Genomic DNA, 14,635 nt, shown 5'->3' with positions numbered 1-14,635 from the left:
TAAGAACTCTGTCTCAACAAAGTTCCTCTAACTTGCGCTACTAAGGTATACTGCGGTAGCAGATCAAGTTCGAAAACAATCGCATCTAATTCCGTCTAAACGATGTCAATTCCTAGGTAAGATTATAAATCAAAGACTTTTACCTACTACACCAGCAATAACAAATGTACGTCTAGTAATTAGTGCAAAACACGCACACTAGCGGTACATTGGTGTATTCACCTATTAAGAATAAAGATGTGTTTTCAATTTAGTTCGCCACCCTTCACTCGCGTTTCCCACAGAGGGAAAAGGGTGCATATACTCTGGACGACAGTCGCAGAGGGTCAGGATTTGTAGTTAAAATCAGCAACAAAGGTTCTAAAACACGACAGATTGCTGTCGATAAAGGTCCTAGAACTCTGTGCATTTTACGATGCAATACATGATTCGCTTTCAGTCTGACCAGGTATATACTCTGGTTTCTCTTCAGAACGAATAAATCTTTTACCTTTTACTAAAGATTTCTGTGGAGAGGAACAACCATGAGTTTCAGGTAAATGTTTGATGCCTGTCTCACGCTGGCCTTAAGCAGTCAAACAAGGCAACGGCAGTTGCATACACAACAACCAGTGAGAACCAAGAAGCCGCATGGTAATGCGGCATGTGACTCAAATCCTCAATGGCTTAGAACACCATTATGTGAAAATGTCACATTACGTGAGTGGACATCTGTTAGACAGAGGATCTCACCCGTCAGGATTTGGATCCTGAAAACTGGACATTAAATCCAGAGGTGTTTCATATGTGAGTCCACAGAAGGGGGTTACCCTCAAGTATACATGATGGCATCTCGCCACAATTACAAAAGCTCAGTATGTGTACAAAACAGATCACAAGGGCAGTGGCGGTGGAGTCGCTCACATTTCATGTGGTCATTCAGCATCGTGTATCTGGCTCCACCAGTTTCCGCTGCTCTCTCCGTTGTCAAAACGGCTCATAAGACAGTTTGTCACAGTCATACTGGTGGTAGCTCATGGGTTTCGGAGAAGTTTGCTTCTCGAATTTTCAAGGAATACTTGCACACGATCTTGGCCCGCTCATAATACGTCCAACCTGTTACATCAGGGAACGTTAGTTTACCCATAGTTACCTATGTACCTATTATCTATGTACCGCAGCTGCGGTTGACGGGGTGAGGGTGCAAACGCCCTCTTAAGAAATTGAGCATTACAGTATCGGTTATACTAACCATGTTACGACATAGTAAGCCGTTTAAGGCAGCTCATTTTTACAAAATTTCGTGTGCTTACATAGGTGGTAAACCTCGGAAGTTTCCAACATCATCCTTCAAGTAACCCGTATTCTGTTAAACGGGGTGGGATGGAAAACTGCGTTGATCTGCACGAAGAGTGCAGGTATCTGTGTGATAAACTTATTGTCAAAGACGTTTGCCTCTATTGGCGTCTGTACACATCTTTCTACAAGGTGTCATCAAAGTTCACACTCTATTTATCCCACCTACAGCGCCAGGCGACTTGAAGTTGGGTTCAGATTTCTTACAGTTTTCATATTTTGAACCCTTTCAACAAATGGGAATTAAGTTTCTCACTTTGGAAAACAATTTTCTTATAGCCTTGGCTTCGGCAAGGGTTTTGTTTTCATATTTGGGTGCCTTGTATTCCAAGCCACCGTATTTGAGTTTTCTCATGACAAAGCAGATCTTCGGACGAATCACGCTTTCGTATTCTTCACATCAATATACCAATAGGGGTTTCCTGTGTGGACAGCACATTCTAGAATTCTGAATGTGGTACACGCATTACGCGTTTATATATGTCCCGAACGTCAACAGTACGTGATATGAATACGTTGTTTGTTCTCTATGATACTGCCAACTGGGGTTAGCCAGTTTCTTAGCAGACATTATCCAGTTGGGTAATAATAATGACTACAAGTCAGGTTTACTTTAAGGCTAAGTTACAATCGCCTGCGTCAGTAATAGCTCATCCCACAGGTCTGTGGGAATGTCAGACCCAGTGGGTCGTGGAGTGTCTAAAACGCGGCTATATAGCCTTCATGTGCACCATGTTTGTGCACGTTTACACGTTATAAATGGTGGCGCCATCAGCATCTAGCTTTGGGCTGCCTACTGTTACAAGTATCAAACAGCTCTCCCGCCCACGAGGGAAGCTTTGGTACGTCCCAAGAGTACTCCAGTGACCCCTAGTGGATGATAAAGAAAATAGGATTTTGGTACTTACCAGGTAAATCCTTTTCTTTGAATCCATAGGGGGCACTGGACGCCCACCCAGAGCAGTTTTACCTGGGTTGTTTTAAGCTCAAGGGAGCTTAGGGTAACAAGTTTTACTTGATTGATATTAAGCTCAGAGGAGCTTATGGTAACACATTTTCACCGATTGGTTCAAATTATAAAGTTCTATCGGTTATGGTGTCAACTGTTTAGTTGACAGTAAGGTTATGGGTCAACATTGTTGTTGTCCGTTATGTTATAGGTATTCTCCATTGTCAACCTCTCTATATCGTTCCTGTTCGCTCAGTAAAAAACACTGAGACAGTACACTGAGGTACTCGGGGATATGGAGGGGTGGGAGGGTCCTAAATTTGAATATTCAGTGCCTTTGTTCGGCTCCGCCCGTCCATATCCCAAGAGTACTCCAGTGCCCCCTATGGATTCAAAGAAAATGATTTACCTGGTAAGTACCAAAATCCTATTATCTCACATGGAAAGTGACTATGTTACTGGCCCTGGCTTCGGCCGGGAGAGTATCTGAACTGGCGGCTTTGTTTTATAAAAGCCCTTATTTAATTTTCCATTCGACATAGGGCAGAGCTGCGGACGCGTCCGCATTTTCTCCCTAAGGTGGTATCAGCGTTTCACCTGAACCAGCCTATTGTAGTGCCTGCGGCTACAGACGACTTGAAAGACTCCAAGTTGTTGGACGTTGTCAGAGCCTTAAAAATATACATTTAAAGGACGGTTGGAGTCAGAAAATCTGACTCGCTGTTTATACTGTATGCACCCAACAAGTTGGGTGCACCTGCTTCTAAGCAGTCGATTGCTCGTTGGATTTGTAACAAAATTCAACTTGTACATTCTGTGGCAGGCCTGCCACAGCCTAAATCTGTTAAGGCCCATTCCGCAAGGAAGGTGGGCTCATCTTGGGCGGCTGCCCGAGGGGTCTCGGCATTACAACTCTGCCGAGCAGCTACGTGGTCAGGGGAGAACACGTTTGTAAATTTTTACAAATTTGATACCCTGGCAAAGGAGGACCTGGAGTTCTCTCATTCGGTGCTGCAGAGTCATCCGCACTCTCCCGCCCGTTTGGGAGCTTTGGTATAATCCCCATGGTCCTTTCAGGAACCCCAGCATCCACTTAGGACGATAGAGAAAATAAGAATTTACTTACCGATAATTCTATTTCTCGGAGTCCGTAGTGGATGCTGGGCGCCCATCCCAAGTGCGGATTATCTGCAATACTTGTACATAGTTATTGTTAACTAATTCGGGTTATTGTTTAGGAAGCCATCTTTCAGAGGCTCCTCTGTTATCATACTGTTAACTGGGTTTAGATCACAAGTTGTACGGTGTGATTGGTGTGGCTGGTATGAGTCTTACCCGGGATTCAAAATCCTCCCTTATTGTGTACGCTCGTCCGGGCACAGTACCTAACTGGAGTCTGGAGGAGGGTCATAGGGGGAGGAGCCAGTACACACCACCTGACCTGTAAAAGCTTTACTTTTGTGCCCTGTCTCCTGCGGAGCCGCTATTCCCCATGGTCCTTTCAGGAACCCCAGCATCCACTACGGACTCCGAGAAATAGAATTATCGGTAAGTAAATTCTTATTTTTATCTCTGAAATTAGTTTGCAATTTTAACCTGTATGTCATTCTTATGTTTTGTTAATTAAGCTTTGGAACTATTTTTCGGATTAAATGCATTTAATCTAGCGTATTCTTTGTGATTCTTATTGAACCTGCATACCTGTGAGGCCCAATGCTACATACCTTTGTGTGAAATATAAATATTTGTACTTAGAGTATAAGGACTCCTGCATGGTGGCAGTCACATTGTTTATCAGTGAGCGACTAAAGTGCGCACAGTCACGACCCAGCTGTCTGAGAGCAGACTGCAATCGTGACACGCTGTTTTACTGTGACATCAATGCGTCCTCTGCAGCTTCATCTGCAAAGGACGTTACTAGTTTCTTGGCTTTCTAATCCATCAGCCAAATGCTTGTCTATTGTAGGCTGCCCAGGTTGGCCTGCTCATTTGCCTTCTTACCCTTATACCAGAAGGGGGCATTGTTACTTTCTGTTGCTACACCGCCGGTCTCCTCTAATGATGTTTAATGACCTCCTTATACTATAAACAGAGGAGGTCACTTATGAAGCACACGTCTGCAAACTAAATGTGTACCCCCGAAAAGAGAGGCAAGAAAACATTCTAGTCGTAAAAGTGTAAACTTCCATACAACCCCTTTCAAGCAAATGAACCCGTTTGAATTTTTTACTTTTTGTCCTAGAGTAATGCTTGGTTGACCCTTCTAAGCGGCTTATATTACTCCGGAGTACATGCTGCCTGTCTATATTGTTTATGAATTGTTTTATTAAATTGTTTGGAAAGAGTCTGGAAACGCATTTCGCCGCTAAACTGCAACATGCTGACTCAAAACAGATTCCATTAAATTATATGACGAGATGCATTTCGCTTGCGCTCTGGTGCAAAACTCAGCTCCTCTTACAGAGTAGAATTGTCTGAGGATTGAGACTTTCTTAAATGCATCTTTCCATTCCTTTTATCTCATTCTTATAATCTCGCTCCATAAACCTAGGTGACATTTCTGCGCTGCTTCACCTAATGAGGTGCCAAGTACTTAATTTTTAACACCCTAACCACAACCTACTCATCATCTCCTCTACTCTGTCCAAATGTCTGATCCTAAACAAATGCAATTGTTTTCCCTTGTAAGTTGCTGCACACTGGTGATAGTACATCCTCAATACCAGACGCATGGTGAGTCAGAGAGTTACTTTATATTGCGGAACAGGCTCGAGCTCTTCATAACACACCTTCAGAATATTAGGCGTGTGGCTCTTTAAGCTCAAGAATGCAGCGTCTGATATCTGTACCATATCTGAATGACGCATGTCCCTTTAACGCCGAATTGTCCCCATTTTATCAGAAGAATGCTATTTTCAGCCAGTAAATTGCATCCGTTCAGAATCTGTTGTGCAGGGACCCTCACTATTCTGCATAGCTGTATGCTTATGGATACCACTAGGAGCTGCCATGCCGTTTGCTGTGTCAACATAGAATAAATTAGAAATCTAAAAGTTTACTAACATTTACTCAGTGATGCAAATGTGTGCTAAAACCGTGACAACCGATGAGCTTTTCTCTCTTTAATCGGCGTTAGACCATGACTTTTTTTTTTTTTGGCGTAACAAGCTCAAAATTATTGCTATAAAACAAATTGTGTTAGTGGTCAGATAATTAGTATAAAGAGCGTGCCAGGAAGGGAGTTCATTGGGGAATTTCTGATTACTGTACATTTGGAATATATTATCTAATTGAGAAGAAAAAGTTTAATCTCATTTTTACTAGGGTTATAGCTGTCAAGAAAGAGGAAATTTCTCGCTGTGTTAACGCGTTCTCCTTTTTCTGGCTAGGGCTGGGAAGATGGGATGTTGGGAATGAAGAAAGGTGGGAAGAGGTTTCTGGTGATCCCACCGGCTGTAGGCTACGGTTCTCAGGGAGTTTCCGGGCGGATTCCAGCTAATGCTACCCTGCTCTTCGAGGTGGAAGTGAAACGCGTGAGTACATGTCTCCTCTAGTTATTTGATCCTCTTATTTATAATGCTTTTGCTTTGTAATGTTTAGTTATTTACAGCATTACTGTCACCTGTCATGGCCCTACATGCGTCTCCTCTAGTTTACAGCGTGCCAATCTGTAATGGTGGCGACAGTAATTTAACCATTTTGCCTGTTGTTCAGCTTATCATTACCTCAGTGATGTCTGTTGTTCTTAGTCGATTGGTAGCCTGTATTCTCATTAATATTGGTACTTCACCGTGCACCTCGTGCCTCGGTTACCTCACTAGCTCTTGGTAAATTGATAGACTCCCTTTTGAATATAGGTTGAGGGACCATATATGACTCTGTTCTGAATATGTAAAATGCACCGTTTACCATTCAGACCAGCTTTACTGTAGATTGTAATTCTACTTTCCAGCCAGTGGAGGGCAGTGTCTGGAATGTGGGTTTATGGCAAATAACATTAGATTCTCCTCTCTGCAGATGAAACAGAAGGATCTAGGAGGTGACAGACACAGCATTGGCTCTCGAGATTCCCCGGTATCCATCACAGACAGTATCCCCACGGACACCCTTCCTCAGGCACCAACATCCGTGCCGCCCAAACCTGGGTACATACTGCTGCCTACGCACACACAGGCTATTCTGCATGTTCTAGCATGTCATAGGGATTGTATACCAGGCAATCCCAACCTCTGTTATCAAGGCTCACTGACAGGTTTTAGTGATACCTAGGCTGCAGCACAGATGGTTAAATCCAGATAACCGAGGTATTGATTAAGTCACCTGTGCGCAAGCATGGAAATCACTAAAACCTGGACTGTTAGTGTGCCTGGAGGACCGTGGTTGGGAATGCCTGCTGTAAACCATCTCTATGGTGTAATGTTTCCACCTCACCAGTAGGGGCAGCCACAGTTACAAGCTGCAGATTCTTGATGTGTAGGATTATAATATAGACGTTTATTTAGAAAATACAGTGATCCGTGTCTGTATGATCTCTTGCAATCCTTCTCTTCTTCAGGGAGCCGGCTGTCCGGGCCAAGTCTAACTCCATCAGCGAGCAGCTAGCAGTAAGTCATTCTGGTCTAAACTGTTCCTTGTTGCTGATGTAATACTTTTATATGTGTTTATTCTGATGTCTGTTTGGACAGGAATTGGAGGCGGTCGCCGCCTGTGAGGAATTGGAGGCGGTCGCCGCCTGTGAGGAATTGGAGGCGGTCGCCGCCTGTGAGGAATTGGAGGCGGTCGCCGCCTGTGAGGAATTGGAGGCGGTCGCCGCCTGTGAGGAATTGGAGGCGGTCGCCGCCTGTGAGGAATAAGATGCGGTCGCCGCCTGTGAGGAATTAGAGGCGGTTGCTGCCTGTGAGGAATTAGAGGCGGAGCCGCCTGTGAGGCATTGGAGGGGGCAGCGGCGGCCGCCTGTGAGGCATTAGAGGGGGCGGCGGCCGCCTGTGAGGCATTGGAGGGGGCGGCGGCCGCCGCGTGTGAGGCATTGGAGGTGGCGGCGGCCGCCTGTGAGGCATTGGCGGCGGCCGCCTGTGAGGCATTGGCGGCGGCCGCCTGTGAGGCATTGGCGGCGGCCGCCTGTGAGGCATTGGAGGCGGGCACTGGCCCATTGTGTATAATTGGTGACTAAGTATTCTCTTTCCCCAGAATCCTGATATGGCTAAAGCAAAGCTGATCTACCGGATGGCAAAGATGGGTCAGCCCATGCTTCCGTTCCTCTCGGGGAGTTCCCCGCCGCAACCGGATTCCAGCGACTCGGAGATTGAGGTGAGGCGGTTGTGGTGTCAGTTATTGGTCTCTCTCTTGTAGTTGGTCACTATTCTTTATCCCATTTTGTACTGTGTAGTGACTTGTTTTTGCTCTTGATTCTTTAATAATAACGGATTACACAAAAGAGGGTCTGCCCGTGGGTTTGCAGGTGCAGTGGAGACGAGCAGCTTCCATCTTGTCCTAGTGGCATAAATGTGTGTTACAATAGACTGGCAGCTAGATCTCTGTTATACATCACTCTGGCATGGGGGGGAAGGGGGGGTTACGTACAGAGAGATTGGCTTACAGTCCCCTAAATAACCTACATTATCTTTACAGATTTGCCATGTCGAAGCAAACCTAACTATGCTTTGCCGTTTGAGCTTTTTGTCCTTCATCAGGGGCCTGTTACTCATTGTCTAGCAGCTGTGGGATGTGGCCTGTGCTGTAATTGTTGTAGAATAGGGTATACTCAAGCTGCTCTTGTCCCATAAGCTTACCAAGCTGATACACCAGCCTTCTCCCTCCGCTCGCGATATGTCTACATGAGCTACAAGTGTGCGCGATGAGGGGGAGAAATATCAGGAGGCACACTGCTCTATGAAACGAGGCACCTCTTCCCATAATTTAGCTGTAAACTCCCATCAGTCTGTGCGACTTCTCTCCTCTGATGCTGCGAGGTACAGCTCCTCCGGGATTGCAGCTGAATCTGCGCATGCTGGGGAAATCCTGGCGCACTGCGCCAATGAAGGTTTCCAACGAGCTGTACTTGCGCAGCAGAGCTCTCGTCTTGCACCTCGTAGGACCTGCTGGAGCTTCTGGTTCAAATCCACTTATGCACCCTCCTTCTGGCTCCGTGTCCTTGGCACTAAAAGTAAATTGTGAGCTCTACAGCCCAGAGCTTATTCTGTGTGTACTGCATTGTCTTGAGAATACATTGGATGAATGTAGTACATTTCACCAGATAGTCACCCAAACAAGAGGCCCAGGGACAATTAGTAAAAAATATTGATTTAACATCACAATTTGTACACATAAAAGTAAAAAATTATTTTTTACACAGTCTTTATATATAAAAGATATAAATGCCAGTAAGTTATATCCAGTATGTTTAATGTGCAGTAAATACTCCCTCACCTTTTTTTCAAGGTGTGAGCTCAACAGGGAGTATTCTCACAGACTGGTTAAATAGTTTATGACTGACAAATCCAACGCGTTTCGTCTACACGACTTCATCAGGGGTGACTCGTTTGGGGATAAAAAAAAAAGGAAAATAGTTTCCTTGAAAACCGAATATGATACAGAAAATTATAAAAAAAAATTCAAGAATTTTAAGAAATTTTACTTGAGGTAGGTACCTACCAGTATAAAATTGGACTTGTTGAAATAAGGGTTTATGAGCAAGGGATCTAAAAGGAAAGAACACAGTGTTTTTTTAAATGTGTTCATTGACTGGTGTTAAATGTCTGTAAACTTTTTCTAAACAAGGGAACAAACCTTGCAGATGGAATATTTAATCTCCTGTGTGCGTCTTAATGACCATTTGTCTAAAGCTCTCCAAAGGAGAGGTGGTAGCTATCTTCCCATGTCAATCAAGCCACCTAGCAGAAAACAAAACCTGAATATAGGCAAGGACCAATTTGGAATGGATGAAAAATGAATGAAAATAGGTGGCTGACGTGGGGTATGTCAGTCAATATAGACCACACCAAACACAAAGAAATACACATGCCAAAACAATATAGCTGGTTTAACAAACATAGGGATATGAGTATTGAAACTTCCTCAATGAGGTTCACAAAAGATCTTTGGAAACAAAGACAATAAAGGAACTAAATTAGGATACACATGGTTTAACAGTGAGGAGTTCTTTATAAGAACCTCTATAGTTTTTAACTGAAGCCCATAAAAATAAAAATAAATGTAAAATGAATAGCTTGTACACTTAACCAGATAGTTTCAAAAGCACCCACAAGTGAGGAAGTGGCAGAATAATAGGTTACTCCCCACAGATCCCTTTGGGATTAATTTTTTTTGGGACTAATCAGAAACTGATTCAGAAGTAAAAGGAATATAGTTTTAAGTTCAGATAGACCACCTGTTGCTGTTGTGAAATACAATTATTCACTTCTAAAGACTCCGAGTGCCGCAGTATGTTTGTTGCTACCTACCAGTATTGAGGCTGAGGGCACCGGAGCTCAATCTTCCCCAGAAGGGAGTGCCGGTCTAACAAATATCATATATATATATATATATAACAATGATAGGTGGCACTCACAGACTCGTGGAATGATGAAAAAAACTTCACCCCGTGAAGTGTTTATTAAAGCAGACAGGTAACGTTTCGGGGACACTTCCCCTTCCTCAGACAATTAATCAGTGCCAAACAGTGTATATTTATAACATAAATGACCCCACTTACCCCCACAGGAATGACTCTCAGCTGCGTGGACCACGGAGTTCCAGAGCGTCCCCTGTCCCGCACTTCCGGTATCGGCGTCTCGGCCTACCCGGAAGTGACGTCATCAGGCTTTGCCGGTCCCCATGGTAACGCGCCTAGAGCCCTGGTAAACAAAACAATGTGACAAATGACTCAATTAAAAAACATTTAAAGTAAATAAACAGTGACTAAAAACGGCACACATAGGCAAAAAGCGCTCACACGGAGCTAGAGTGTGCCAACCAGTACAATAACAAATCAAACGGTGACATATCATAGAACATGATAATAAAAGCCATTAAAATAGAACAATGTGTCCTCCGCAATTAGAGCTAATCTATAAACTAAGTGGTACCATCCCACTAGCATAAACCAATTGTATTTGAAAAACATACTAAAACATCCATAATAGCGGCCTGGCATAGATAGCTAAACAGCAGAGGGGACCCTTATATCCATCTACTAACATAGATATATATACAAGCAGTGCAGCCGCATCCACACAACTAACCAGGTGTGATGCTCATTTAATAATTAATCAAACGTGTAAAAGGGTTTGAAAACTTTTGAGACATTTAGAAAAATTCATAAAAAATTAATTAATCCCAGGGACTCATTTAACCCTCTAGGGGCCAGACAATCTAGGCGGAAAATCCACCTAGATTCTAGTTGGAGTGGTCTTTTCCCCCTGTCGCCCCCCCGTCTGGAGGCTGTAACATGGTCAATGGCCCTGTATCTGAGACTCGCCAAACTGTGTTGATGTGTGGCAAAATGTCTTGCCACTGGTTGCTTATATATATATATATTAGTGTATGTATGTGTGTGTGTATATCTATACATGTCTCTCTCTATCTATATATATATATATATATATATATATATATATATATATATATATATATATATATATATATATATATATATATATATATATACTAGGTGCTTCATCGCGCCCTACGGGCGCTCTTCACACCGTCGCAAGGGGCTACGCCCCCTTAACCCTTGCATGCCTTTCTGGGGTTTAATATTTGTATTATATGGAGTATTACCTGCATTCCTTTGTTAGTGGTTAAATATTGCACAATGAAAGGGCGTGCGATGGTGAAGGAGGCGCAGCCCCTTGCGACGGCGTGAACAGCACCTGCAGGGCACGATGTACAGAATGTAGCGGGTGCGGGGGGGACTGCGGATGGTGTCTGTAGATGCTGCGGGTGGAGGGGAGGCAGAAGTGGGGGTGGGGCCCGGATGGGGAAGGTTCGGGAGGTGCTGCGCGTGGGGGAGGGGCAGAGGAGTGGGGGATGCAGATGGGGGAGGGGTCCGGAGGCACTGAAGGTGGGGGAGGGGCAGGGGTGCCACGGGTGGGAGAGGGGCAGGTGTGGGGATGTTGTGGATGGATGAAGGGTTCCGGAGGTGCTGTGGGATGGGAAGGGACGGGAGTGCCAGGGGTGGGGTAGGGGACCGCAGGCACCATGGGTAGGGTGGGGGCAGGTACGGGTGTTGCGGCGGATGGGAAAGGAGGTCCGGAGGTGCTGCAGGTGGTGGAGGGGCAGGTGCGGGGGTGCCATTGGTGGGGGAGGGGTGGATGAGGGGGGGACCGCTGATGGAGGAGGGTGTCTGCAGATGCTGCGGGTGGAGGGGGGCAGGTGTGGGGGGAGACATATAAGGGGGGTGAATGGTGGAAGGGGCCTGGAGGTGCTGTGGGTGGTGGAGGAGTGGGAGCCACGGGTGGTGTAGGGGGTCTGGAGGCACAGCATGTGGGGGAGGGGTGGAGTGCCGCATGTGGTGGAGGGGAAGGTGCGGAGGTGTGGTGCATTGGGGAGAGGTCTGGAGGCGCTGCGGGTACTGTATATGCCATAAAAGGTAGTTGGAGGGTATGCAGTAACAGGGCCAGGACAGGGGTGACAGGGTCAGTACAGGGGTGACAGGGTCAGAACAGGGGTGACGGTGCCAGGACAGGGGTGACGGGGCCAGGACAGGGGTGACGGGGCCAGGACAGAAATGATAGGGACAGGATAAGGGTGACAGGGCCAGGATAAGGGTGGCAGGGCAAGGCCAGGGGTGACAGGGACATGACAGAACACAGGGCACGGGAGAGATTGGTATTAGGGACAAAACAGTGGTGACAGACAGATGTGTCTTACCGGAGTCACTGCTGCTGGCTGCTGCTGTTCCACTCCAACCTGTTGGGATCTGCTGCTGCTGGAGACTTGGCATGGCTGACTCTCTCAGGCTGGATTCCTGCTTCCTCTGCCCGTCCGCATCCCTCCCCCCCTCCTCAGTCACACACCGCAGACCTCGCGCAGCTGCCGGGCACTGTGGTAAGGGGAGACTGGGAGTGACTGGTTAGCCCCCAGGAGATGCTGCGGCTGGAGGGAGGAGGGGGTCATAGCATGCACGTGGCGCGGACCTCACGGCTTCCGGGCACTGTGGTAAGGGGAGACTGGGAGTGACTGGTTAGCTCCCAGGAGACGCTGCGGCTGGAGGGAGGAGTGGGTCAGAGCCTGCAAGCAGCTCGGATTTCTGTAGCGCTACCCGCCAGCTAAAGTGTGTGAAGGAGCTGGGTGCACCTCACTGCGGGTGGCAGTGCTGCAGCTAGCGGTGGGGTTGCCGGGGCTGGAGATAACAGAGGCAGTACGGAACCTGCACAGCGGCAGGTGCCCCACTAAACTGCAGCTAAGAAGCGTGGAGTGTGCCAGAAAGTGACGCTCCTCCGCACCAGAGAGACCCTGCTGAGTATGCCGATGTGGGGGGTCAAGCACACAGTGAGCCGGTGCCCGTCTGTCTGTATGACATACCCCTCACACACCCCCATACCTCCCAAATGTCCCGATTTTCGCGGGACAGTCCCATTTTTTGGGGTCTGTCCCGCTGTCCCACCCGCGGGTCGCAGTGTCCGGCGGTGGGGGGGGGGGGGGGGGCAGTTGGAAAGCTCCTGTACTCGCTGTTCTGCTTAGCAGAGCAGCGGTGAATAGTGGAGACAGAGGGAGAGGGGGCATCAGGGGGTACGGATTAATGGGGGGGTTCCAGCAGCAGAGCCGGATTAAGGTGGGGGGGGGCAGGGGATACGTACCGTTGGCCCCACAGTTTTAGGGGGCCCCCCGGCTGGAGTAGCTCTGTTCCAGCTCAGAAGCTCCCCCCCCCGTCCTGCCAGCAACAGCGGCAGCATTTGTGCTACAGTCAGCACACGCTGCTGCATATTGGCAGGTATGTGGTGTTGCAGGGAGGCAGCAGTCTCCCTGCTTTCTTCTCCCTGTGCGGGTGTGTAGGGGGGAGCGACCACCTCCTCTGGATTTAGCCCTAGCTGAGGGGCCAAAATCCCATCAAAAAAATACAAATAAAATCGAAATTTGCATAAGGGGGGCGTGGCCACGCGGGGCCGCGATTAGGCCACGCCCCTAACCCACAGCAGGCACAGCAATGAGATAGGGCTCCCCTGTCACAAGTGCCCTGGGCCCCCTGGACTCATAATCAGCCCCTGGGAGCATGCCAGCAGCTCACAGAGCGCTGGGCATGCTCCCTCACTGACGAAAACGGGGCCCTCCCGTGAAGCCACGCCCCCTTTTCGCCGAGTGTGTTTCCCTCCTTCTGCCTGGATAAAGCTCCTGCAGAAAGCTGGGAGGTCTGCACCCCTGCCTGTGCCATGCCCAATGCCCATGCTATCTGCTTCTGCTCCTAGTCTCCTGTAGATTTGGCCAGATCTCTGTGACTCATTTGACTAACTCCGCCCAGTGTTGTAACTCCGCCCAGCGTTAGCAAATGAATCACAAGGTCACAGAATAGGGCTATTATATAGGAGATAATCTCTCTCTCTCTCTCTCTCTCTCTCTCTCTCTCTCTCTCTCTCTCTCTCTCTCTCTCTCTCTCTCTCTCTATATATATATATATATATATATATATATATATATATATATATATATACACACACACACATACACACATACACACACACAAAAAGCTTGGATTGGTTGGATGCTGACAAACCCTCAGACCTGCCTACACTGCGATATGCTAGTATGCTAGAGTTGAAACACTCTGTGCTGCTGTGGTTGATTAGAGGTTGTTCTAGCTCCACCCACTATATGTCATGAGCAGCTGTGTGAATAATTACAATTACTACTTTGATCTTCGTCATAATAATGTTATCCGGTGCTCATTGTACGTGAAACAGAGAGTTTCTATACTTAAGTAAAGTATTATTGTTGCTCTTGTTGTAGGACCCAAACACACAGCGAACCTCCCCACACCCGGCGGCTCCTGTACCTGTTCGCCCCACCCCACAGATCAGCCACACGCCTGTCACAGGTCACATACCTGCTCCAGGTAATCTGAAGTAGTCATTATTAATAACCTGTGTTGGTATGGCGGTGGCACTCGGAGCTCCGCTTTACAGCTAGGGATTGTGTATGTACTGATACTGCTGCTGTCTTACCTTCTGCATGTAATGTGTATGCACGCCTGTCCCTGCTAATATACTGACAGGTAATGTGTATTCGCACCTGTCACTGCTCAGGAACCTGCTCCAAGCATTGTTCTTGCTGACTTACCACCTGCAGGTATTATACACGGCTGTTAATGTATCCCTACATGGAGCACTCTGGAGCTAGCTGTAATGCTCCATAATG

The 14,635-nt window shown here is 47.0% G+C and overlaps 2 protein-coding genes and 1 non-coding gene across 6 annotated transcripts in view; 2 read left to right on the top strand and 1 right to left on the bottom strand.

Annotated features, from left to right (window-relative positions):
• LRSAM1 (leucine rich repeat and sterile alpha motif containing 1) overlaps positions 1-14,635 on the bottom strand; it is a 189,201-nt gene that overhangs the window by 8,082 nt on the left and 166,484 nt on the right. For both annotated transcript variants that reach the window (XR_010182938.1, XR_010182939.1), the window contains exon 25: positions 9,996-10,137. The gene's annotated coding sequence lies outside the window, so the exon portion shown is untranslated. The remainder of the gene's footprint in view (positions 1-9,995; positions 10,138-14,635) is intronic.
• The window catches only part of FKBP15 (FKBP prolyl isomerase family member 15), a 58,883-nt gene that overhangs the window by 21,222 nt on the left and 23,026 nt on the right, over positions 1-14,635 (top strand). For all 3 annotated transcript variants that reach the window (XM_063936188.1, XM_063936190.1, XM_063936189.1), the window contains exons 9-13: positions 5,674-5,817; positions 6,302-6,429; positions 6,840-6,888; positions 7,472-7,591; positions 14,228-14,333. In XM_063936188.1, the coding sequence (XP_063792258.1) occupies positions 5,674-5,817; positions 6,302-6,429; positions 6,840-6,888; positions 7,472-7,591; positions 14,228-14,333 (547 nt within the window). The remainder of the gene's footprint in view (positions 1-5,673; positions 5,818-6,301; positions 6,430-6,839; positions 6,889-7,471; positions 7,592-14,227; positions 14,334-14,635) is intronic.
• Positions 453-567, top strand: LOC134953758 (U5 spliceosomal RNA). Its single transcript, XR_010185762.1, has one exon. It is a non-coding gene; the product is annotated as a U5 spliceosomal RNA (small nuclear RNA).

The sequence above is a fragment of the Pseudophryne corroboree genome, chromosome 8, assembly GCF_028390025.1.
Source record: "Pseudophryne corroboree isolate aPseCor3 chromosome 8, aPseCor3.hap2, whole genome shotgun sequence".
NCBI classification, from domain to species: domain Eukaryota; kingdom Metazoa; phylum Chordata; class Amphibia; order Anura; family Myobatrachidae; genus Pseudophryne; species Pseudophryne corroboree.
The sequence above is the reverse complement of the archived record's forward strand: the minus strand, read 5'-3'. Positions and strand labels throughout refer to the sequence as shown.